The sequence below is a fragment of the Hydra viridissima genome, unplaced genomic scaffold (assembly GCF_058129835.1).
Source record: "Hydra viridissima isolate aposymbiotic clone 2 unplaced genomic scaffold, HvirCarnegie_v1 scaffold_23, whole genome shotgun sequence".
Lineage (NCBI taxonomy): Eukaryota > Metazoa > Cnidaria > Hydrozoa > Anthoathecata > Hydridae > Hydra > Hydra viridissima.
The window spans coordinates 494,855-521,684 of record NW_028324322.1 but is presented as its reverse complement, the minus strand read 5'-3'; the positions used below and the strand labels follow the sequence as shown (position 1 = coordinate 521,684).

General features: G+C 28.5%; 2 protein-coding genes and 3 pseudogenes across 2 annotated transcripts; all 5 read left to right on the top strand.

The window, feature by feature from the left end:
• The first annotated feature begins 784 nt into the window (after positions 1-784).
• The window catches only part of LOC149876263 (uncharacterized), a 45,334-nt pseudogene continuing 19,288 nt past the window's right edge, over positions 785-26,830 (top strand).
• LOC149876269 (uncharacterized) lies at positions 4,511-5,222 on the top strand. The gene has a single exon (XM_090075639.1). It carries the CDS (start codon positions 4,687-4,689, stop codon positions 5,143-5,145), a length of 459 nt encoding a protein of 152 aa, XP_089931765.1. The 5' UTR covers positions 4,511-4,686; the 3' UTR covers positions 5,146-5,222.
• On the top strand, positions 7,213-9,183 carry LOC149876268 (zinc finger BED domain-containing protein 4-like). Its single transcript, XM_090075618.1, has 2 exons — positions 7,213-8,582; positions 8,926-9,183. The coding sequence occupies exon 1, from the start codon at positions 7,329-7,331 to the stop codon at positions 8,433-8,435; it is 1,107 nt and encodes a 368-aa protein (XP_089931744.1). The 5' UTR covers positions 7,213-7,328; the 3' UTR covers positions 8,436-8,582; positions 8,926-9,183.
• On the top strand, positions 8,577-17,177 carry LOC149876267 (uncharacterized; annotated as a pseudogene).
• Positions 21,230-26,057, top strand: LOC149876266 (uncharacterized; annotated as a pseudogene).

Here is a 26,830-nt window from a genome sequence, read left to right as displayed (position 1 = left end):
TATATATATATATATATATATATATATATATATATATATATATATATATATATATATATATATATATATATATATATATATATATATATATATATATATATTTAAAAAAGGACAGAAATATCTTGCTCTCCTTTTGATAATTATTACTGTTTTCCCGATCGGTCATATTCGTAGGTACTTAGACTTAACCAACATAGTATATAGATTTAATATTAAAAAGTGATAGGGATCAATCTGGGCCCCGATCGGTGTATCCCATTGCGTTACCCGATTGGTTCCCATCTAGAAACCAATACCAAAAACCGTTGGGATCCCAATGGGAATATGTTTCCCCAATAGGTTGTGTTCGCTGGGTTGTTTGTAATGTTTTAGAGAAGGAAAGATTGGACAATTTTTTTGACGATTTTGTTGAGTCTAAGAGTGTTAATATTTGTTGTATTAGAGCAAACCATGTTTGTATGAGTAAAATCATTAAAAACAAGTTATTGCGGAAATGTTTGTGTTTACCATTTAAAACTGATCATATAGTTATCTTATTATTGAATGATGTTAAATTTTAGTTATACTTGTAATTAAATAAATTGATTTATAGCCATGAATTGTGTACTTTTCTAAAAAAATTTTGGAAACATTCAATTTTCAGAACTAAATTTATCTGATATAACTGTTATAAATATTTTTGTTAAGTATACAGTAATTGCTTAAGAAAAGCTTGTTAGTTTTTTAGTTTTGATGTGCCAATGAAGTGTGTTCCATGTAGAAAATTCAACTTCGTTTATTTCAGATTGTTCAGCACAATTGTTATTAAAGAAGTTGGGGCATATACAAAAACTGTTGTGCCTTCTCATTGGGTTGACCCATGTAAAAGTATTGTGTTTTATCCACCACGAGGACGCAAAACTGTTGGCATCTATCTATCTGCATGGGCAGAACCTGAGGCTGGCTGGCAAGAGTTTAAACTGATAGAATATATTCTTGAAGCTGGCAGCTATGAAACTTGCCACGCGATGTTAATGTTTCAAACAGAAGATGAGGATTGATGATGTACGGCTTGAAGCGTGTTCGGCGTGTGCAATGCACACAGGCGTTAATGTTGAATTAAAGTCTAGCACTAGTACAGCTAATCAAGATGAATGTTTAAATAATGAGGTAGAAAAAAGTACTGAGAATATATCTAGCTGTAATGATTTTTGTAATATATCTGATTGGCCAGAAAACTGGCAGAATTTCCAAATTCAAAATATAGCTTCCAAAGGTCCAATACAAGCTAATATTAACCAGTACCCAAAAGACAGTTTGGGTCGATCATTTAACAAAATACATTTTCATCGAAAAACAGCAAATGGTAAATTATTTAATGAAACTGGCTTGTATATTCATCTAAAGTAGATCGGGTATTCTGTTTTTGTTGTAAAATATTTAGTAGCGATGAATTTGCCTTAGCAAAAGGAGGAACAAATGATTGGGGCCACATAAGAATAATTTTAAAAAGACATGAGCAAAGTACTGAGCGTTTTCACTGCTATGGAAAGTGGATTGAGGTTAAAAAACGGCTTTCTTGTGGTCAAGCCGTTGATTGTCTAGCTAATAAATTATACTTAAGTGAAGTAGAACACTGGGAATTAGTGCTCAAGCGAATAATCTCCATTATTTTAATCATGGCCTCAGAAAATATTGCATTTAGAGGAACTTCAGACAGAATATTCACCGAAAATAATGGTAAATTTTTTAAAATTGTTGAGTTGTTTTCAAAGTTTGATCCGGTGTTAGAGAAACATGTTAAACGAGCAGTAGAAAATCCAAAAAAGCCTCATTACTTGGGAAAAAATATCCAGCAAGAAATTATTTTATTGATCGCTAAAGCTACAAATGATAATATTTTGGAAATGGTAAAAAATGCAACGTATTTTTCCGTTATTGTAGACTGTACACCTGATACCAACCATAAAGAACAAATTTCAATTGTTCTGCGTTACGTCCACATAACAAAATCAACCGAAAGTAATAATGCTGTGTGGAAGTTAAAGAAAGTTTTTTGGAATTTATTAACATTTTGGATTCAACCGGAGCGAAGATGACCGAAGAAATGTTAATTTTTTTGACACAAAATGGCTTATCAATTATGAATCTTCGTGGTCAAGGCTACGATAATAGAGCCAATATGCGTGGAAAAATAAAAGGTGTTCAGGCTCATATTACTAACATAAATCCAAGGGTTTTCTTCATTGCATGTGTCTGCCACTCCTTAAATTTAGTCGTTGTTGATGCAGTAAAAGGAGCTATTGAAATTATTAATCTTTTATCAACCATCCAAACAATTTACAACTTTTTCTCAAGATCGCCAAAGCGTTGGCATATTTTCATATCCATGTGTTGTAAATTGACAGTGAAATCATTAAGTGATACTCGATGGGAAATCTATGTTAATGCCGTAAGTGCTTTGAAAAGCGGATTGAAAGGCATTTATTCAGCGTTAAAAGAAGTCGTTCAATCGGAAAAAGATGCACTTACACCCATAACAGCTGAATCAATCGCATTAAAATTAGACAGTTTTGAAATTATTTGTGGTCTAATAATCTGGCAATATGTTTTATCAGAAATAAATTGTACGAGCAAATTATTACAATCACAGAGCATAGATGTGAGATCAGCAGGTAGTGTGTTAAAAAAAACAACTGAACTTTTGATTTCTCGTAATTCCGAAGTTTCTTTCGCTAAATATATTTCAGAAGCTAAAGTATGCGCTATAGATGCGGATTTAACTAACGATTTTAGGCCTGAGGTAGAAAATCGGATCCGAAAAAGAACACTTTTTTTTGGAGAGGAGCCTGAAGCACCCGAGCCCATTAATCCTAAAATGAAATTCAAAAAGAAATTTTTCGACGTATTATTTACAATAGCAATTTCTTCAATGAAAGAACGTTTTGAATCATTTTCAAGTTTTATGCTACCTTTTGAACTTTTGTATGATATTAAAAAATGAGATGAAATGGAGAACAATGAACTCATAGATAAATGTAAATTATTAGAAACAACATTAACTCATAAAGAAAGCAAAGATTTTGACGCAAACGAATTACAAATTGAGCTGAAGTTGTTGTCTCGAAAAATTGAAGATGATACTAACCCAGAAAACATTTTGAAATGGATTTATAATAACAACGTTGAAGAACTCTTTCCAAATGCACTGATTGCATTAAGAGTGCTATTAACTTTGCCCGTTTCTGTTGCTAAAGGTGAAAGAACTTTTTCTAAATTAAAAATGATAAAAAAAACTTACCAGCAATCAACTATGGGAAAAAAGAATTGAATGGTTTGGCAATAATCTCCATAAAATCGGACATTGCCAAATCTATTAACCTAGATCTGTTGCGTAATGTTTTGCTAAAATCAAAGCCAGGCGAATCCCTTCCCAGTGGGCATGCGTCGTCCGCAGGACGTCCTACGCACGTTACATTTAAGTCAGTCCGTCCCGGTACGCATATATAACGTCCTAAGGACGTCCTTTCATTTCTTAATTAAATAATATAAAAACGAGCGTCCCCAGGACGTCCCTTTTTAAATAATTGTATTCGTCCCCAGGATTTACGAAACAACGGATTTTACTTGAATGTGCAGTCCTTTTTCTTTTATGAAATTTCATTAACTTAACTTATAACTTCGTAACATCGTAAATTTATCATGTCGACAAAAAGTCAAAGAAAAATTAATTTAGAGAAAAAAGCGAGGTAACTTTCATTAATTCTTTCTTTTAAATAAAGTTAGTTTATATTTTAACTGCTACGTAAGGCTATTTGCAGCTGCTACATATATCAATATATAGAAATAATAATGCTACTAATATATTGCCAATATAGACTACATTTCTCTTATTCGAATAAGAGATATGTAGTTATTCTTATGAATAAGAATACTTTTATTAATAAGAACATCTTATATGTAGTCTACGTAAAAAATAATTATTTATTTTAATTATTAATATAAATCTAAGTTTATTAGTTATTAATAAGTTAATAATAATTAATAAACTTAGAATTCTAAGTAGACTGCATTAAGCTTACAGATTACAGTCCATGTAGAAAGAATATAAAGACTACATATACTTATTCTTATCTAAAAATTAACTATACGTAGTCAACGTAATAATATATTCTTTCTACCTGGATAGCTTGCATCTTGTTTTTGTTTTGTTTTGGCTAATTCTCTTTGGTTTGCTTAGGCAAGTGCTATAATAATTCATGTTGAACTCATTTTCACTTATTACCTAGACGCATTTGTCTAATAAATTTTAAAATTGCATATGTATATATATCTTATGTGTTTTGCTTTTTTCTAAGGAAAAGGTACAGAAGTTGGCGTAATCAAAGGAATTCTGTAGTTATGTTGTCAAATGAGGCTGGATCAAAAAATGATATCAGTGTGATAGAATCTTTTGTGAACCAGAATAATATTTTGTGTGATGCAAGTAAAATATCTGAATCGAAAAGTTTTTCTTTGGAAAAAGTTAGTAATACTGAGTTAGAAAATGTTATTGATTCGTGTTCATATAATTCATTTCCTCTTCAATATAATTTATCTGAATCTGAAGGTGTTTCTTCACAAACAAATAATGTTAATGATGTTGATTTTGAAAATGTTAGTGGTTTGTGTTCAGATTTAGTTTGTGAAAATAGCTCAAATAGTTCCATGTTAGATGATGAATATCAATTTCAAAAAAAACTTTGGGGAGATATAAAATCTTTAGCTTTAAAACACTCTTTAACAAAACAACGTATAAACGATTTGATCCAAATTTTTGTTGAAAAAGGTTGTTCCTTGCCAAAAGATTCCCGTACCTTATTAGGCACAAAACAATCAAATATCATTCAATTGAAAAATAATGATGGAAAATATATTTATTTTGGCATAAAAAGCAATTTAGAGAGAGTTTTAACTCTTCATAATCATAATTCAAAAAAAATAAATCTGAAAATAAATATTGATGGAATCCCATTATGGAAATCAAGCTCCTATCAACTTTGGCCGATTTTGGTCCAATTTGGGTTTTTTAATCCTTTTGTTGTTGGGATTTTTGGTGGTAACAAAAAACCAAATGTTAAAATTCTTCTATTTGATTTCATAAGAGTTAAAAGAACTAGTTGCTAAACCAGTTCAAATAAATGGCAATCACTATGAGATATCTATATTTTGTTTTACATGTGATGCACCTGCTAGATCTATGTTAAAAAGTATTGTACAACACACAGGGTATTTTTCATGTGAGAGATGTACCATAAAAGGTTCAAGTAAAGATCACCGAATTGTGTTTAATGACCAAGAAGATGTTGTTTTGCGTACAAATGAGTTGTTTCGGGATAACAAATTTTGTTAGTCTGACAACAATGGTAAGTGTCATCAGTTAAATCAGTCACCTTTGGTTGAACTGCCATTTAATATTATAAAAGACTTTTCACTTGATTACATGAACCTTGATTGTCTTGGAATCATGCGACGAATTTTATATTTTTATAAAGGAACATTTAAAGGTGTTTTTGAAGGGCGTCTATCCTCTGTACAGCAAAATGTTTTGTCTGATCGTTTAGTTGCTTTGAACGGCATATTGCCTACTGACTTTGTTCGTCAACCAAGGTCTCTTTCAGAATTGGACAGATGGAAAGCGACTGAGTAAAGAAGTTTTCTTCTTTACACTGGCATAGTTGTTTTAAAAGATATTCTCAGCAAAGAATGTTATAAGCATTTTTTAAGTTTATCTCTGGCCATTAGAATGCTATGTGAAAAGAGTGTCAAGTGTCTTGAAGATTTGTCTTCAGCTAAAGAATTAATTTGTTATTTTGTAAATAATGCAAAGCATTATTATGGTAATACTTTTGTTGTGTATAATGTACATTCATTATTACACATCACTGATGATGTAGAGCATTTTAGCTCTAATCTACATGATGTTTCTGCATTCCAGTTTGAAAATTATTTACAAAAGTTGAAGCGTCTTGTATGTGGTAAGCATATCCCAGTTTCCCAGATTGCAAATAGGCTTAGTGAGCTTAAAGATGTATCCTGTTTGAAAGAGGTTTTTTCATCAAAGATCAATGTAGGAATTAAGGATTCCTGCTTTTTGGTTAACAATGGTGTTGTATATATTACTGAAAAAAGAAATGATGGAAGCTACAAATGCCGGTTTTATAATGATTTACATCTTGAATCCTTTTTCCATTGTTTTATTGATTCAAAAGAATTAAACATTTATAATGTGAAAAAAAATGTTCACTTTATTTATTGCAGAAAATAGAAATCAGATTTGATTAGAAAATGTGTGAGTTTACCATACAAGAGTGGTTACATTGTAATTCCTCTTCTAGAAGATCTTTAAATTAGTTTAAAAAGCTCAATGAAACATTTTTTTGCAGATACTGTTGTATATAAATTGACTAAAATTACAATATATATATATATATATATATATATATATATATATATATATATATATATATATATATATATATATATATATATATATATATATATATATATATATATATATATATATATATATATATATATTGTAATTTTAGTCAAGATCAGTTTATGGTTATTTTCTGAAAAATTGAAATAAGTATAAGAATATAAGAGTCTACAATTTCATTATTAAATAATGTTATAAACAAAGTTTTTTAAAAAATATTGATATCATTGTTTTTTTAATGATTACGCATCTAACAACAGTATTTATAAGACTATTTATCTATTGGTTTTATTCAAACTTAAAACAATAATTTAAATATTTTGCTCATAATTAGGGGTGTCCCGGATAGCTTGTTTTAAATATCCGGCCGGATACCGGATAACGGGATATCTTAAAATTATCCGGCCGGATATCCGGCCGGATAATTTTTATTTACAAAACCTATAACAGGTACTTTTTTAAGCCAATTATTCCAAAATATCACAACGGTAAAGATTCTACAATGACAAGTTTTGTTTGGAAGCTTTTTAAAATAAATGATCCTTCTGAATCAATAGCAATTTGCATTCCATGTGGAAAGCAGATAAGCAGGGGATCTAATAATTCTGGTCAAAAATCGTTTTCTACAACTCCACTGCACAATCACGCCAAAAAGTTTCATTTAAAACTATATGAAGAGGAAAGAGAAAATAATATTGAACCTTCAGCATCTTCAATTGCACAAGAACGTTCAAAAGGTAGCATGATAATTTTAAAGAAAATGTGTGAAATGAAAAAACAAATGTCTATTGAAGATAGTATTTTATCAAAAAGGATATGGGATATTAATAATGAAAAGTCAAAGCAAATACATAAAAAAATAGCCTAGATGATCGCTTTAGATAACCAACCATTCAGTGTTACTGAAGATGATGGATTTATTGGTTTAATGGCTCATTTACAGCCTAGGTATTTAATCCCAAGCAGACATTTTTTTTCAGAGAATGCTCTTCCTAAATTGTATTATGATATAAAGAAGAAAGTTTTTAATGAAATTACAAAAGCACAGTCCATAAGTTTCACTTCTGATATTTGGACTTGTTCCTCATCTAATGAAACATTTATTTCTTTATCAGGACACTGGATAAAAAATACTTTTGAACGCAAACATGCTGTACTCTATGCTTCACATTTTCCAGAATCTCACACAGGAATAAATATAGCTGGGAAATTCATCAATATGTTAGAAAGCTGGGAAATTAATTCAAAAAGAAGACATCTTTTAGTTAAAGATGGTGCTGCAAACATGTCTCTAGGAAGTAAACTTGCTCAAATAACATCAGTTCATTGCACAATTCATTTATTACAGCTTGTGATTAAGGATGCAGTTTTATCCCAAAGATTAGTAATAGATTTGTTAGCTAAAGCACGTAGGATAGCAGGCTATTTTAATCATTCATCAAAGGCATGTACAGAATTTAAGTTATTACAACAACAACAAAATGAAACACCTCTACTTTTAGTGCATGATGTCCCCACTCGTTGGAATAGTGCATACTTAATGTTAGAACGACTTCAGAAACTTAAAAGAGCAGTTCAAATATATTTAGCTGATCATAATGAGCTGCCAACATTCACATCAAATGATTGGAAATTCATTGAAGGTCTATTGCATATTTTGAAACCTTTTTATGAACTTACTAAGTTTATGAGTTCTGATATTTGTAGTTTGTCAACAGTTTTTCAAAATATATGTACTTTACAAAGATTTTTATTAAAAGTTGATCAAAAAGATGATACAGTTCAAATAACGAAACATCTTTTAGCATCTTTAAATAAGAGATTCTTTTCTCAAGATAATCTAGATATTACAAATGATGAGAGATATGTTTTATCCACCATTATTGATCCTCGTTACAAGCTCAAATTTCTTCCTATTGATAAAAGAGAGCAAGCAAGATCAATGCTATTAGAGGCTGTAGTGAAAAATCAATGAAATAAAAATGAACTTTCACCAGAAGTTATTAATATTGCTACTTGTTCCAATAATTTTACACCAAGAGCCAAAAAAAGAAAGTTGATTTGACAGAGAATGACTTTGATTCTTGCTTTTTAGAACTTGCGGAATATGAAGGAAATGGAGGTAAGAACTTTTTTCTGTTTGTAAGAAATTTTACAACAAACTTGTCGTTTAATAGTACTTAAAAACTAAATAAGAATATCAATTGTTATTATTATTATCAAAAACTAAATAAGAATATCAATTTTTATTATTATTATTATTATTATCAAAATTCATTTAATTATTATTTTATTATAACATATTACTGTATATTATCGACAACAGATGTTAGTGTTATATTTATTTAATACTTCTAAAAGTTTTGTAAGTTGTTTATGAAAATTGCTTTGCCAATTTTATCTTATTTCATAAAATATAATTACAAAATTCCTATTTTGTAATTTCATTTGTAATTATTTTTCAGAAAATGATGGTCATATAAACTCAGATCAAGTCTCTCTTGTACAAGCTGCTCAAGAAGTTGATGTTTTCTTTAATCAATCTATTATAGATAAAAACAATGATGCTTAAAATTATTGGAAATATGAAGAAAAGTTTCCGCTCCTAAAAGATTTAGCCCTTAAATTATTAGCACCACCAGCATCTTCTGTATTTTCAGAGAGATTGTTTTCTGAATATGGAAATATTTATGAGAAAAAGCGATCAAGGCTGTTACCTCAACGCGGAGGAATGTTGTTGTTTATACATCATAATGCAAATAAATTTACAAATGAGTGATAAAATCTGTAGTTCTTGTGTACAGTTAGTTCTTAATTCAATTTGAATGATATTTTATTTAATCATTTTTTAAAAATTTAATTTAGATTAATTATTTGATTATTCAAAAAGATGAACACATTAAAGTTTGTGTTCTAGGTTCTGTCATTCTGGCAATTACCAAAGGATTTGATCATGGTTAAAATGTGTATCTTTAAGACTGCAGCAATAGCTTATATAATTTTTTTTCTTATTATTGATAAACATGAAGTATCCGGTATAGCCAACCGGATAATTTTATTATCCGGCCGGATACCGGATACCGGATAATATACAAATCCGACCCGGATATCCGGCCGGATAACCTATCCGGACACCCCTACTCATAATAGTTATGAATTGCATGCAGGAACTGCCTTGCAAAATAGAGTTTTAAGCAAATATTTTTAGTATTTATTATAATTTAGGACAAATAAATATACCACTAAATTATTTATAACTTATATCAAATACTTTTTGATAGTTTTAAGAAAGTTACTATGAAGTTATTCTGTTTTTGATAATAACAAATTTAATGTGAATATATTACCTATTAGACTATTTTTTTTTTATCATTAGTATGTTTAGTTTAATAAAGGAATATTTTTCTCTGTGTATTATATGAAACAATGATAAACATGTTCTTAGCAATATATGAATATTTTTGTTTTATTTTTTTACCAATATATCTTTTAGTCAACTATGGTCAGCTCTGGTTATTATTGAAAACAACCAAGAAGTGAAAACTGTTGCGCCATGTCCTTGGGTGGATTTAGAAAATATGATTCTGTACTGGCCACCAAAACACAAATTGTTAAGTTTCTATATTTCTCGATGGTCTACTCCTGAGAGCAACTGGACAAATTTGGTGATAGTGAAAGTTTTATTGGAATCTGGGTTCAAATCAGTAGCGCAAGATATGATAAGTTTTTTGTCAACTACAGAGAATGATACAGAAGTTGACTCTGAAAAAAGTGATTCAGAAATGGAAGAAAAAATTGTTTTGTTAATTTATTTTATTAATTAAAAGTTCATAATAATTTTCGTGTTATCCAAATATGCTGATAAATTATGATCCATATTTCATTATAATTTTTCTGAAATGTTGGCAAAAACATAATTACTGCCCTACTCTATCGGACATGTAGAAACTATTATTATTTGTTTGTTTTTATGAAATTTGCAACCTTAAGACTGAGGAGACCACTACAGTCAAATAGGCATTTTGTTATACTTTTTATAATTGTGGTTACAATCCTTTCTAAACCTTTTAACCCGAACCACCATGAACTGGGCCGCTGCATAAGACCAAGTGTTTATAATTTTGTTTCCAGAGCGTTTTGTTTTTAATTTTGTTATAATAATAAAATATAATGCAAAAAGTTATTGAATTTATTTAGTTCACTTTTATAATGCTTTTTTTGAGTTTTTTGTTGTTTTTTTTATAAAAAAAACACAATCAATTTTTTTAAATAGATAAATGTGTTGCAAGTCCAGTTATAAAACGCAAGCGATCAATGGCCCTAATATCAGAAGAAGATACCTTATCTCAATTTCCACAACTGGAAACTTCCAACTTCCATACACCAACAAGTAGCTCAAAAGGTGAAAAATTACTTTAGTGTATGTCTTAATTACTTTAAGCAAATTATTTGCTATCTTTAGCTGCTTGTAAAGATATCTCCCACTATTTGAGAAATTAATTTTTTGATAATAGTAACCAACAGAGGCACGTGTTATGTTCGATTTTTTTTTTCTCTAACCCAACCAGATTTCTTTGTTCGGGTTAAAGTCACTTAGTATTAACTTAATTTTTGATAAACTTTTTAAAATTTTGTTTTTGATATAAAGTTTTATTTCCTTAACTTGTTCCAATATATAAACATATTTTAAAATTTTTTTTTTTAGGAACTGATTCTAAAAGGTTTTTTGCAATATGTCCATCACCGACAAGAGTATCTTTTTCGGTAAATCCAATAATATCAACAAAAAATACATGTGGGAAATTTAAAACATATACTGATGGTGGAACCTCTTTTAAGGAGATATCTACCAAACGTAAGCACTTAAAAGTATTTTTTTCTATTGTTCTATGTAATTTTTATATACCATAAGGTGGATATTAGACATGATGTAGAATAAGATATTGTCTGGGGTTGGGGTTTAGATGACATTGAAAAATATAATAAATACTGAGAAAGTAAATTCAATTGTTTTATATTTCAATGTCTTGCAGCCACATCCAGTCGGTCCCCAAACCCATTATAGATTCAATAGCCCTCTGGATTTTTTCTACCCTATCATGATGCCTCATGGGTTATAACTTAAGTATTAAATTATTTTGGTAATGCAAGGCTATTTCCTTATAGAATTTCAATACACTGTGCTTATGCGGCTAGCAAAATTAGAAGAAAATCAAAAAAAATTTCTGAAACACTTGGATTGCTTCGAGATAATGATATGGCAGTAAATAATGATTCAGGCAGTCTAGAAGTGCTCCAAAGCATTGCAGAATTTGAGGCAGAAGAGAGTAAACTCAAAGACAATGCATATTTTCAAAAGAAGGTTGTTTTCAATTCTTACCAAAAGTTACAATTATTTTAAACACTTGCAGATTTATAAATTTTTATACTTGTTCAAGTAATAGTTTAAGATTATAATAAATTAAGAATTTCGTTTCAAAGTATTAAAATTAAATGAATTATTTTCAAAAAATACTTTTTTTATTTTGCATGAATAGCTTAAAAACAAAAAAATTTATTAAAATTTTTGATTTAATTTCTTTGTTGGTTATTTTTACACTTAATGTTTTTAATCAAGTTTTTTAAATTTCTGTCTTGGCTAATTTCTTTAGAAAAAACATATAAAAGAAATTGGAGGAAAAGACGCAAGAACTGCAGTAAGGCTTGCTCTTGATGGAATTATGTCACGGAAAATACAGAATGGCTTTTGTCTGTATGGTTTAAAGAACAAGCATTCTTTTTCAAAGACACTTCACTATTTGTGTTTGACAGGTATATGAATGTAATAAATTTATTGTGTGAAAGTTGTTTAAATTATTTTTGAGTATAACTTCTGTTACAAGCATTTTGATTTAAGGCCAATTTTTCCTATATGCTTCTATTTTAAAAAATGTTATAGTCATCATAGCGCAATATCAGCGATATATCAAAAAGAGGCGTGTTTAATCAATTTAAAATCAGTTTAAAATCATTTTTTTGCACATTTTGAAGATTAATTATATTTTTATTTATGTAAAACACAAATAAATGTTAGTATTAAAATTTGTGATTTAGTGGCTTTCTTGTGACTTTTTATTTTTAATGTTTTGTGTTGTATGTGCACTACTTAACAGCAGCAAGGAAGATAAAGATCGATTAGATTATCACATTGGTGATATTTTAAAACGACCGATTCAAAATAAAGCAATGAGAAATCCTGTAGTTACATAATTAATAAATGGATCTTCTCGTATAAAACTGGTTCTTTCTTTGTGGTTTCACATCAGACAAGCAATATTATTTATGATTACTTTTATTTTTTCATTTTGTAAATACATTTTTTTAAATCATAAACCGTTTTTTAATTTTTCTTATTCTAGCTCATGTATACACAACCAACAGAATTCAAAACAGTTCTTCTTTATAAGAATAAATGTTTTGTATAAATGCATTATTATACTATTATTTTATCTTGTAAGGTTTTATATAATTAAACTATTTAATACTGGATAATGTATGTTTTTATAAAAGTAGCACTTACATGGGTTATAAGGGTTATAGTTGCAAGTCTTACACTTAAGAGTAAATTAAATGTTCGAAATCAACAAATGTTTAAAATGATTTTAGGACGTGCCGAAGACGTATTTTTAACTGCCTGAATAGGGATCCAGGACTTGTAGAAAACGTCCGTAGGACGTGCTATAGACGTCCTTCAAGGTCGTCCTACGGACGTCTCTTTAGATCCCCGTTGGACGGACGAAAAGCGTTTGATTTGGTACGTCTGGAGGACGTCCCTAAGTCGTCCCGTGAGACGTCCCAAGGACCAAAATGGACCTCTTTCGGACGTCCCACGGACGTCGTTTTGCCCACTGGGTTAGTAGTAAAGTTTAATATTTAAAGCAATATTTTTTATGTTTTATTTAAACATATTTTTTGTCATGTTTTTCTAATTAATTTTACTTTCGTTTTTCTACTATTATTACTTGGATTATTTAATTTTTGTTAATTTTTTTTTTTGATTAATAAAGAAATAAGTTTTAATCACAACTCTTGTTGTATAATTTTTTTTATCATAAATGAATTTAATTTGCCTTAAAATTATAATCAAAATATTATAGTTTATAAACTATAAACCTATTTTAAAATAATTTGACAGTTATAAATTAGAAAACATAAAAAAAATTGACAATGGTTTCGCTTTACTTTTAACAATAATATAAAACCATAGAAACTAGTGGCCGGGTTTTGCTTATAATATGGCTTTTTAGTACTTTATTGAAAAAAATTCAAAGGCGCCAAATTTTTTTATCACACACACAAAAAAAACCATGAGCCGGGCCTGTGTATATATATATACATCATTGGCCATAAATTATAAAACATTTATTCAAAATAAAATGAATTGAAAGCAAAACTTATTTAAACATAATAGTCTTGATACCAAAAAATGGAAAAGAATGAAACATGTTATATTATTTTGAAAAAAAGTTTGGACAAAAGTTAATGTTATTTCAAATAATATATAAGAACAACAGTTTAGAAATGTAAAACCATAAAAAAAAACATTCCAACATTTTGTAGAACTTCCTTTCACATGTAAGCATTGGTTTACTCTCTGTGGCATCGAATTTACTAGATTTTAAGTTATTTCTTTAGGCACATTGTCAAGCAGTTTCCTTATTTCAATTTTTAATTTTTCCAAGGTGATGATCTAACCATGACCATAAATTTTCAATACAATTTCAGTCAGGGCTGTTAGCAGGGCAATGCATTATCGATATTTAGTTGTCAACAAACCATTGTTTGCATATTTTTGCTGCATGGCATGGCGCACCATCTTGTTAATATATGATATTACTGTTTTCTTCTTTAAATATATCAATTAAGGGAAGAAGGCAATTATCTAAAATTTCAATATATCTATCAGCAGTAAGTCTACCTTCAAATAATTGATAGCATCCAAGTCCTGCATAATCCATGCAGGGCCAAATGCCTATACTCCCACTACCTTGCTTAGTTCGTTTTAATGTACAATTCAAATCAAATCTCTCTTAAGGTGATCGCCTTAGCATAACACGGCATTTTGGCGTATCTACCTCAACATTCATTTCGTCAGAGAATATAACTTTTTGCCACTTCCAATCAGGCCAATTTTTATGTTGACTACACCATGCAATACTTGCTTTTTGCTATTTCTTTAAAAGTCTTGGCTTCTTGCATGCAGATCGCCACATAATTATTTCAATGAAGAAATTTTCTAACAGTTCTTGAACTCACTTTTATTCCAGATGTATATTTTAATTTATAGCATTGAATCCTTGACGATAATTTTCTGTCATGTTTCATTAAACGAATTAATAAACGTTCATCTCTTTGTGCTGTTACTGCTGGCCGACCAGATCGTCGCCGATCCTTAATGTCACCTGTTTCATTAAAACGTTTTAAAATACGTGCAATAATTGAATATACAATATTTAACTTATTTACTATTTGAAGTTGAGGTAGTCTTTGGTTTCGAAGAAAAATTGATTCGCAGCGTGTTTTTTCAGAGAATCTCGACCGTGATATTAGAGTTTCATGCTATGTTTCTTTGCTCATTTTGTAACTTTTTTATTATTTAATTTATTCTTGTTTTTATTAAGACTATTTAAAACAAAAAAACAAAAAAAAATCAGAAATAGTAAATGCAGATGATAAAAAAGTAAAAATTATTGAAAAAAATCATGAATATATTACTTAAGTTTTAAAAATAAAGAAGTGAGCCTTAACTTTTGACCAACATAAAAAATAAAAATTTTATAGTAGTTTTTATCAAATTATTTATAATTAGGAGTACAAAATAAATTTTAAGCAAACCACATGTCAATTAAACAGTAAACATGATACATATTATTTAATTCTAATAAAATATTGAAAAAGTATAATAGTTTTTAAAATAATTTCAATCGAACAAGATTTTTTTTAAAAAAAAAAAAGTGAGCTCTAATTTATAGCCAATGATGTATATATGTATATATATATACCTATGTCAGTACAAGGTGGCAAGTCCAAAGCTTAAGCTTGTTGGAATGAAAACAAAATTTAAATATTTAGATTAGGAAGATGACGTTCCTTGTAAGTTGTTTATAATTAACTTTATCCAGCCAAGACTTTCCTAGTAACTTTCCTAGTAAGCTGTTTATAGTTACTTTAATCCAGCCAAGATTTATATTACTTGCGCTTCATTATCGCATAAATAGGTTATGAAGCGAAACAAATAATTATATATATATATATATATATATATATATATATATATATATATATATATATATATATATATATATATATATATATATACAATGGCGGCTCGTCAATAGGGGCCATAGGGGCCCGGCCCCACTTATATTTATTTAAGATAAAGTATTTGGTAATGTAATTATGTATATATATATATATCTAAATATGCAACTATTAGCCTAAACTATTTGTAGACAGCTTTTATAAAGATAAATAGTTCTAAGTTAGTTCTAATTTTAAACTATATTCATTTATAAGTAATATGTTTATTTGCAATTTATTCAAAGTATTGTAGCGTTGTTTTAATTTATTGCCAACAACGTCTGGGCCGATTTTTACTGGCCCTATTTATTTTGTTTGAAGTAATATTATTTTTGATGCGCGCGCAGAATTTGTTGTGCTTTCAGATGGGACGAAAAAACGCACCGCAGGGCCTCATTGAACTGGCCCTTGAAGAAAAGAACCTTAAAAACATCGCTAAGTTCAAAAATTTTATCCACCATTTTTAATTCTCAATTTTAAGAGGGAAGAATTTACTGCTGCAAAAAGTCAGAAGTTTTGTTGACTCAATCAGGTACTGTAATATTAGGAAACTTTTTAATATTAAATGTAAACATTTATTTGTAAAAATTATGTTGTAAACATTATACATCTGTTAATATTGCAATTTTACTGTGAATATTAACATTAGTTTCTTAAACTGGATATGTAGATAAAATATTTACCAAGTAGTTATTAGGAGTATAAATTAATAGGAATAAAAACATGGCAAACACATGATATTTAAAATAATGTAACAGAAATTACTGGTATAAATATTGATCTGGCATAAACATTTAAAGAAATTTGGGAGACAGTTAGGTGAAAGAAATTAATTTTTAATAATTTTCTGAAACTAGATTTTCTAGGACAACTCATTTTACTCTATAATTATAAACAGGAATAATAAAAATTATAAGTTTGGAAATTCTAAGTTCATTGATTAGTTTGGAAAATTGATTTTAAAATATCATGGAAAAGTTTTGCATTTCTTTTATAATCAACTATCTTATACATTTTATAATTTGTTTAGTGAACTAGAATTTTTAGGCATATATTGTTTTATCTATTTTTAAAAATTTTAAAGCTTGTTTTCTTTTTTTTTTACAGGGAAAAAAATTGTGACTCAGCCATATTAATGATGTCCTTGGTTTGTGTATTGTTTAGCAAGTTTATATATTGTGACACGAGAAAGCTTAGCCATTTCTACAAATATAATAAGAGCTACAAACTGTTTGCACTTTTGAAATTCTTGTTCTTTTCTCAATGAGGGATTGCTAAAGTTTATTTTTTTCAAATAGTTTATGTATTATATTTTGTTGCATAATGAATCAGTCATTGAAAATTTTTTACATTGTTTGGTGGCAGTTTAGTCATTCTATCTTTTAAGTTGCCAATTAGGTTGACACTGAACCAGAGCCAATATCAACCATGATGATAAGCATCAAGCACAAGTTTTAAAGACTATATTTTCAAGTAAAGATTAAAATTCAATATTATTATTACTTTGATACAACAAAGGTACAAACAGCTAAAACAACAGAAGATATAAATAACATTTTTTTTCGATTACAAAAACTCTACCACTGGTGGAACTGTTACATTTCATAATACAACTTCAACAATTACTGCTTCCAAAAAGGCACTAATTGAATATATATACAAAGTTTAGATTATTTTAAAATGTTGGACATTGACTGTTACCATCGAAATAAAAGAATCAGAATATTTTATTGAAATGTTTTTTTTTGGGGGGTTAAAGCTAAAGCCAAAGAACTTAAACTGTATAAATATTCATGTATTGTTGTGTATGCTTACAAACAGATATTAAGTTTTTACTTTTATTACATAAAATCGTTAAAGCATCTTTGACAATTTAAATAATCTTATGAAGTTTACTATTATTTATGACTAACATTGTAAATGTTGTATTTAAGAATTATGGATTTAATTAAGTAAAATATATGTTGTATTATGAAAAAATTCTTTAAAAAACATGTTTAAAAATTTTTTAATGTCTCTTTTTTGTTTTTGTTGACCCTTTCGTCATTCTCAGAAAACTTTATGTGAACTATCTCTGATTAATATGTAATATTAATTAGAGATAGTTAAATGTATATGTAATGTTACATTCTTCATTATGTTATCGAGTGTTAATTAAGATTAAGTGACCTTCTTGACTGAACTACTGTTGATAAAAATTTTTAAACCATGCGAAAGTCATATTCTAGTTACAATATAGTTTAAAGTTATCTTATTACAATAATTTAGGTTCATCAAAAAAGTAATTTAACATGAACAAAACTGATAGTTTGTTGGCTAAGCAATTCTCGTCATTGGGCCTTCAAGAAAAACTAGAAATCAAAAATCTTGGGGTATGCCAACCAAAAGGTGTTCGTATAATTCAAGTTGATGGTAATAAAACACGAACATTTTGTGCATGGTTTGAAAAAAAATCATGGTTAAGTGTGAGTGATGAAAAAAATTCGTTGTTTTGTTTTTATTGTGTTTTGTTTTGTGGCGAGAGCTTGTGGACAGAAAATGGCTGTAAAGATATGAAACATCTCTCTGAGCGAACACAAAAACACGAATCCATTAAAACACATATAAATAATTCGTTGCAGTTTCAAACGCTCGGAAAGACATATATTTTATCGACAATTGATGCAGGATACAGTCTTAGCATAAAAAAACATAATGAATTAGTTGACAAAAACAGACAAACATTATCGAGGATTATAGATTGTATAAAATTTTGTGGTGTACACAAATTGCCCTTAAGAGGACATGACGAAACTATTGACTCAAATAATCGAGGGGTATTTTTAGATATGGTTTCATACACAGCTACATTAGATAGTGTGTTTAGCGATCATCTTAAAAATTCAAAAATAACAAAAAATACTTCAAAAACAAACCAAAATGACATTTTAGAATGTATGTATAAAGTATACATAAAAGAAATTAAACGTGAGATTGATAAAGCAAGATTTGTTTCCTTGCAAGCAGATGAAACAACTGATGTATCTTGTCGTTCTCAGTTCGTCATTATTTTGCGTTATTTAAAAGGTTATCAACCAGTTGAAAGATTTATAGCATTTATTGATGTTAATGATAGAACTGCTATGGGTCTTACAAATGTATTAAAAGAAGAATTGAATTGTTTTGGTTTGAAAGAAAAATTAATTGCACAGGCTTATGAAGGTGCAGCAGTTATGAGTGGATTAAGGAATGGAGTCCAAAGTCTCATTAAAGAAGTTTACCCAAATGCCCATTATGTTCACTGCTATGCACACCAATTGAATTTAGTTTTGAAAAAAGTTTGTTCGTCGAATAAGCGAGTAAGAACATTTTTTTCAACTGGATTCTAAGTGGATTTGACGTGTTCTTTACATCCTCGCCAAAACGAAATGATTTACTTCGCGAAATTTCTTTTAAGCAGATACCAAGAGTTTGCGAAACACGATGGAATTTTCGTTCAAAAATAGTTACTTGCATAAAAGAAAACAAAACAAAGATTGTGGAATGTTTTAATAAAATCATAAACAATGAAGGATGGGATGATACAAGCGTGTGGCAATCTGTTGGGTTCAAAAAACGTATGGAAGATTTAGAGTTCAACTTTTTTTTATCTTTTTTTTATTCAATTTTAAAACATGTTGATATACTTTACAATATATTGCAATCAAGTAACAGCAACACTATTACAATCAAGAAAGCTTTTGAAAAATTTGAGTTATCCATAAACTTTGTGCGAAATAGCATCACTGATAATGTTCCTAGATCGATTCTTAACGATTGCAAAGAAATACCTAAAAACCAAATGAAACGAAACACATCAATTGAACTACTTATAGAAGATGCTAAAGATGCTTGGGATAAAGTTATTTTCGAAATTAGCGACAGGTTTAGAAGCATTGAAATATTTAAATTATTTTCAATTTTGGATCCGAAAAATTTCAATTTTAACAGACAACATTTTTCTCGGAATCATATAAAAAATATTCTAACTATCCAATGCTGAGTGAAGTTAAGTTGATGTCCGAATTAACCGTTTTGTATGAAAATGCTTTTTTTTGTGATATTGGCACTATTAATGCCCTATCCCAATTTATGCATAAAAATAACCTAATTGAAACATTTTCTGAAGTATCAAAGTTGATACAGATTGTTTTGGTCACACCTGTGTCTACAGTTGATGCTGAACGGTGTTTTAGTACTTTAAAAAGAATTAAGATACTTTTAAGAAATTCCACAGGTCAAGATCGGTTGAATGCATTAGCTGTACTATCAATACATAAAGATTATTTACAGGATATGGATCAGTTTAAGCAAAAAGTAATCGAAATGTTTTCTCTTATGAAACAGAGAAGAGCAGAATATTTGTATAAATAATATGCTTAAATCTTTGTTTTTAACATCATTCTTTATTTCAAGATATATTATACCTTTATAAAAATTATAGTGTTAATCGTAACTTTTTATATTTGTGACTTACTTCTAACTAAAAGTTTTTACCATAAAATTAAAATTAAAAAAAAAATCTAAAGAAGTGATATTAAAATCTGTTCAAATTATAATGCAGCACTATCAGGGCAGCTTTTACTGCTTTTTACGAAGGTTCAATTCAATGCCATTAAATACTTATGCTTTATTTTGGGAGTATGCTAGCGCTTAACTCTGTCAACCAATCGAAAAACGCTAGCGACCAAAGACGGTTAGGGATTTTTACTGACATTTGAAATAAGGTTACCGTTTTTAAGAAAAATCAAGACCAAGAAATATTTTACGCATGCGTTTTTTGCCTTCACAAAGATCGCTTGCTAATTTAAAATGTCAATAAAAATTTATTATTCTCACTTTGATGCGGTGCATTGAAGATCCAAAAATTATAAATTAGTTTACTTACATTGTGAAATGGATGATGACAATTGTCCCATGATTTACAACACTCATTGGGTAAGATTTATTTTTCTAATTATATTTTCTATTATCGACATTACTAATCTTTAGAATAAAATCTTTTTATTTATTTAGCAACTTAATGCTACTTTAGTAACTTTATTTTATTTATTTTGTAAAGTTACTAAAGTAGCATTAAGTTACTAAAGTAGCATAAAGTAATTATTAATGGCTTCTGACCTGGTCTAATAAATTGGCTACTTCTATGAAAACAACTAGCTTGTCTAGTGTTATATGGATGTAACTCCCAATTTCTTAAATAGAGAGACTTAAATATTTCGTTTTCAGTTGATGTAGCATTATGAATGAAACAGCGATTTAACTACAATTTTATTTGTACAGTGATTAATTCCAGTATTTCTATTTTGTGAGTTGACCAGTCACATTTTAAGATAATTCTCATTGCTTCGTTTTGCAGTTTTTCTAAAATGTTTATGTTTAATATCAAGAAAAATAAAAGTACAATATTTATGGTGGGGAGCAATAGTTTGAAAGGTTATCTTCTTGGTCCATTGAATTAAATATTTGCTTACCAAGTTATCCAGTTTTCTTTGCAATTTTATTTGAGGTATGTTTAACATATTCAGTAAAATTAAGTTGGTATTCAATAATGTTGCTACAATATATTTTATTCACTTGAAGGGTGACCAGGAAAAGTTGGAAACAGTGTGATGCTGTAAACACTGTAAAGAATTTTTTTTTATAACTTTTTAACAAAATATTTTATTACAAAATTTTTGTAGGGACACCCAATTTGACTCTAGCTGTTAAAAGACATAATTTACCAACATATCCAGATGTTTGTGCTAAAATTAAAGAGCATGAGTTGTTGCACACAGTGCTTTATGTTGTATCTCGCACTGGAAGCATGGAACAAAACTTTAAAGGTTGGCATACAAAGTTATTTGAATAAGTTATTTTTCTTACAATAAATCAATAACTTTATCTAATCTAGAGTTATAATAAATGTAGATGATGTTTTAACTGCTGCAAATATTTTTATGCAAATAATTTTTGGCATAATACATCCAATTTTTAGTGTATTTTAATTTGTTTATGTTTAAGAATAACCTTGTATGCTGTTTAAATTTTTCAATATAGAACTGTTGAAGAAAAATCACAGAGTGTTTTTTGAGGACAAAGATTTCCCCTACACTGGGGTTCCATTCATTTTTTCAGCGCATAGTTGTCTTGACTGTCAACAAGGAATGGACAGGAATATTAAAGCAAAAGAAAAATACAGAAAAAAGAAAAACGATGCAGCAGTATGTTGACCTATAGTTTGTTTGTTGATAATATATTTTATGTCATGTAACACTTTGAAACATTTTAAATTGCGTGCATATCTAATTTAATTCAAGTACGCTTCTTTTTATAACTTTATATATGTATACATTCCTATCCTATATAAAAACAAATTTTATATACAGGTCCTATATAAAAACAAATTTTATATACAGGTCCTATATAAAATCTGTTTTTAAAAATAAACTTCACTTGTAACAATAAGCAAAAAAATCTTACTGTATTTTTTAAAATTAAAAATTTTTGATTTACAATAATATTTTAATTTCTAATATATAGGCTGTAGATCATTATTACAAAAATAACAAAGTTATTCTCCAGGATACCAAAAAATTTGATTGTCCAGCCATGATTCATATAAAAGAAATAGTAGAATTTCCAGAGTTTAAGGTATCTTATTGCTTTATCTCACCCATGTTTTGACATTTTGTTCAAAAACATTAACCACATTTAATGTTGAACATGTATATGTCAGTAATGTAACATGTACATGTATATGAACATATACATATATGGAACAACACTTAATAACTATTTATATATAAATATTTTAAATGATTAATTACCAAAATGCCAAAATAATAATAATTTTGTATAAATACTTAGTAAATTTTATATAAATATCTTGTTCAATAATTTTTTTTTTATTCTCATAGCTCACAAGAGATACAACATGGTTAAGAAGTGAAATGTCAAAAAAACTTCATATAGCTATTTCTACCCAAGGGAATTTAATTATGTGTAGAAAGTACATTTTATTATTGCCAGATATTTCTGCTCATAAAAACCATTTGATAGGAGAGGTAAGTATCATTAATGTTTTTTGTAATTCATTTGTATTTTTATTTTGTAATTTATTTTTAGTTTAACTTAATAATCAATTTTAAAAAAAAATTATTACATGTTGTTTTCTTCTTTATTTTTTACATTTCTTTTCAATTTGTTTATAACTGCAAAATATATTTGCAATATTTTTAGACAGCTGGTCTTTATCAACCCTTTTCTGATACTCTCATTATTAAAATTGGAGATTTAGTAAAAAAGGGTATCAACACTGTTCCAGAAATGAGAAGACATCTAAATATTTTTGTTGAAGCTGAGTTTGGTTCAAATGACATTCCTCATAAAGAAAACAAACGTTACTTTCCGCGGGATAAAACTATTCGGAATCATATGATGAATGCAAGGAGAAAACTTCGTAGATCTTTAATAGATCAAGAATGTTTTCTTGATAAAATTAATGAATGGAGAATCAATGGCCAAGAACCTATGATAAACTTTCGACCAAAAGGTGTCAGCGTTCATGAAGACAATGATCCACAGCTTAAGGATTCATTTTTATTTGTATACCAAGAAATGTGGCAAAAGAGACTGCTTTTACGATATGGAAGTGAGTTACTTTTTCATGACGCCACATACCGCACAACTCGGTTTGCTCTTCCTCTATTTTTTTTAGTTGTTAAAACAAACATGGATTACCAAGTTGTTGCCATTTTTGTGTGTGAAAACGAAACAACTGAAGCTATCACTGAGGCATTGACGTGCGTTAAACAGTGGAATCCTTCATTTCAGCCTAAATTTGTTTTAACTGATTATTCGAACGAAGAAATAAACTCAATAGAATATGTTTCCAGGTAAGACTTTATTTTTCCAAATTTTCTTAAATTTTAAGCAGCATAATGTTATGTTCAAGACCCACCTCATTTAGGATGCAGTGTCCTCATTTGTGATTTTCATCGAGAACAAGCTTTGGAAAGATGGCTCTCTAAAACCAATAATGGCTGTTGCACTGTGAAAGATGCAGTTAAGTTACAACTTCACCAAATTGCAAATGCAAAAACAGAAGAGATTTGCAAAGATGCTGTGAATGCTTTCAAAGAGACAGAAGAGTGGAAAAATCACCCAAAGCTAAGGGATTATTTAAATAATACTTGGTTATGCAACCAAAAGGTTAGTTTAAATGTAATTAAAATGTAAAAAAAGAAATGTTCAATCGAGCCTTTGTACTCTAATTTAATGGTTTTTTGGAGATTTCCAATAGTTTTTATCTAAGAAACTGCTTGATATTTATAGTTAAAATCCTGGAAACGTTCTGCAATTTTAATAGCAGATATGTTGGGAAATGCTAGGACCATTTAAGAAAATGTTCCTGGAAAGTCTTGGAATTTTCATTTAATTTTTCTGTGGGAACCCTGAATTGCATTTAATTTACATTTTTTTCAGAGATGGGTGTTTGCATTCAGGCAACATCGCCTTTTGCGAAATGTCAATACAAACAATGGCACTGAAAGGCAAAATCAATCATTGAAATACAGTTTCTTAGAAAGAAGAAAAAATTCATCTCTCACAGCTATGCTAAGTATTTGCATTGAAGAGTTCCTACCTCACAATTATGACAAGTTAGTTATTTCTACTTATACCACTACTACTTAACAATTAGTAATGATATAACAGTGAGGCAAGTAAAACAAATAAAAATAATTAAACGTCATTGTCAATGTAATTTGCCAAAAAAAGGGATTTCATATCCTTGATACTAAGATAAATAAAAATTTATGCTGATAGTTATTAAAAAGAAAAGATTTTATTTTTCTATTCAGCATAAGTTATCCCATTACTTACTTAATGTTAAGTAGAAATTTTTCATTATTTTAGCTATGTGGATGAAAATAGAAGAGCACACTCATCTTATAGAAAATATAGTAATAACATTCCGATGTATTTAATAAATCCCCCACGGCCTTTAGTAAAACACTGCATGAAAATGATTGATAAACTACAAGGTATATCATTGGATGGAATTAGTGCTGTCACCAACAGATTGTAAAATGTTGCATCATTTCAGTCAACAAGTAGAGAAGTTTATCAGTGTTATCTTGGTGATGCTAAGCACTTGCCAACCTGTTCTTGTCCTTCTTGGTTTGATAGTATATATCCATGCAAACATTTTTTTGCAGTTTTCTGTAAAGAAAATCTCTCGTGGTCTGACTTTGATCCCTCTTACAGCAATTCTCCATATTTCATATTAGATCCATTGTTGGATGAAAATAAGTATTCAACTTCATCTCAGGTTCAAGAGTCAGCTGAACTCAAAGATTTAAAAAATACTCCTGTCGATGCGATGTTGTTGCCTGGCAACTTTGCGTCTGCACCATCTGAACATAGCCAGACAACTGCATGTAGTGATTGTATGAATGTAAATAGTATTCCCACTCAGAATGCAGAACATGATAAAATACAATCAAGTCATCACTCACCTGCTGCATGTCGCGAACTCTTGACTGAAATAATCAATTTGACGCATTTAGGTCAATCTCAATCAGCAACAGATAATTTATTTGATGGTCTACATAAGCTTAAGATTGTATATGCTGAATCTATTACAAAAGAACAAGGCATTATCCTGCGTCCTGATCCAAAACCAGAAACTTGGAAAAAGTCTGCTTCAAAATCTCCTAATCTTCTCAATATTCCAGTTCGGCGTAAGAGGAAAATGACTAAAAGAGTTGGTCTAAAATATGATATTATGAAAGCAGCTTCAAATATAAGTGTTATATCATTAGTAAAAAATGATTTTTGTGAATCAGAGATTGTTACAAATCAAGTGATAGACGACAGTTTGTAGTTCCTGCTGATTCATTAAAAATTCAACAATTAACATGCTGATAGTCAGGAGCTGCATGAAATTACCACTGTTAATGATTATGTGCAACTGCAAACCACTGCTCATTCTACTAAAGAATTTAAATCCTCTCTTATTGGATATTCCGAACTGAATGAAAAAGGACTGATAGAAAAAGGACTAATGCTGAATGACAATATTATTAATTATTTCACACAGATGATGTCAGTTCAGTTAAATATTGATGTTGGTTTACAGGACCCCATTAAAGGAAGAGTTTTATCTAGATTTATTTAGATTTAGCTTCATTATTTTCTTAATTGTATCAGATTTTTCTAATACATCATTCAATAAAAACATACTAAGAATGTTAACTACTATGCTTTTTAAAACATCAAATAAAAATAGAACAAAATAAAAAAAAAATTCAAAGTAATTTAAGCCATATATTAAAAATAAAGAAAACCTTTCGATCAAATAATAAATCATAGATAATTCTCTTTTATTTAAAATTAAATTCAAACCATTTATATAATTTTCGTTTTTTTTGCATAAAAAGTTTTATATTACTTCAATATTATTAGTATTTTTGTAACTTGATTAACAAAAAAAATTCCAGGACATTTCAGGTCATTTTTGAAAATAATTTAATTTTTCAGGACATTTCAGGACTGTGAACACCATATATATATATATATATATATATATATATATATATATATATATATATATATATATATATATATATATATATATATATATATATATATATATATATATATATATATATATATATATATATACATATATATATATATATATATATATATATATATATATATATATATATATATATATATATATATATATGTATATATATATATATATATATATATATATATATATATATATATATATATATATATCAGTGGCGGATCAAAATATTGACTGTAGCAAAAGTGTTTTACCAAAGCAAACAAGAAATTGTTTAATTCGGCGGGGTTACATAATTTAATCTGATCTATTAAAGAATGATTGTTTGCTTTTAACGCTTGATATAGCTCCATTTCTTTCATTAAAAAAAGTTTATAAACCATATATAAAGTAATATAAATTCATCGAAGTACAATTTTTTGCTACACTTG

What these genes read in the sequence shown, in the direction of transcription:
- LOC149876269 (XM_090075639.1), top strand. Translation starts at nt 4,687, where the DNA reads ATGTTAGATGATGAATATCAATTTCAAAAAAAACTTTGGGGAGATATA.
- LOC149876268 (XM_090075618.1), top strand. Translation starts at nt 7,329, where the DNA reads ATGATCGCTTTAGATAACCAACCATTCAGTGTTACTGAAGATGATGGA.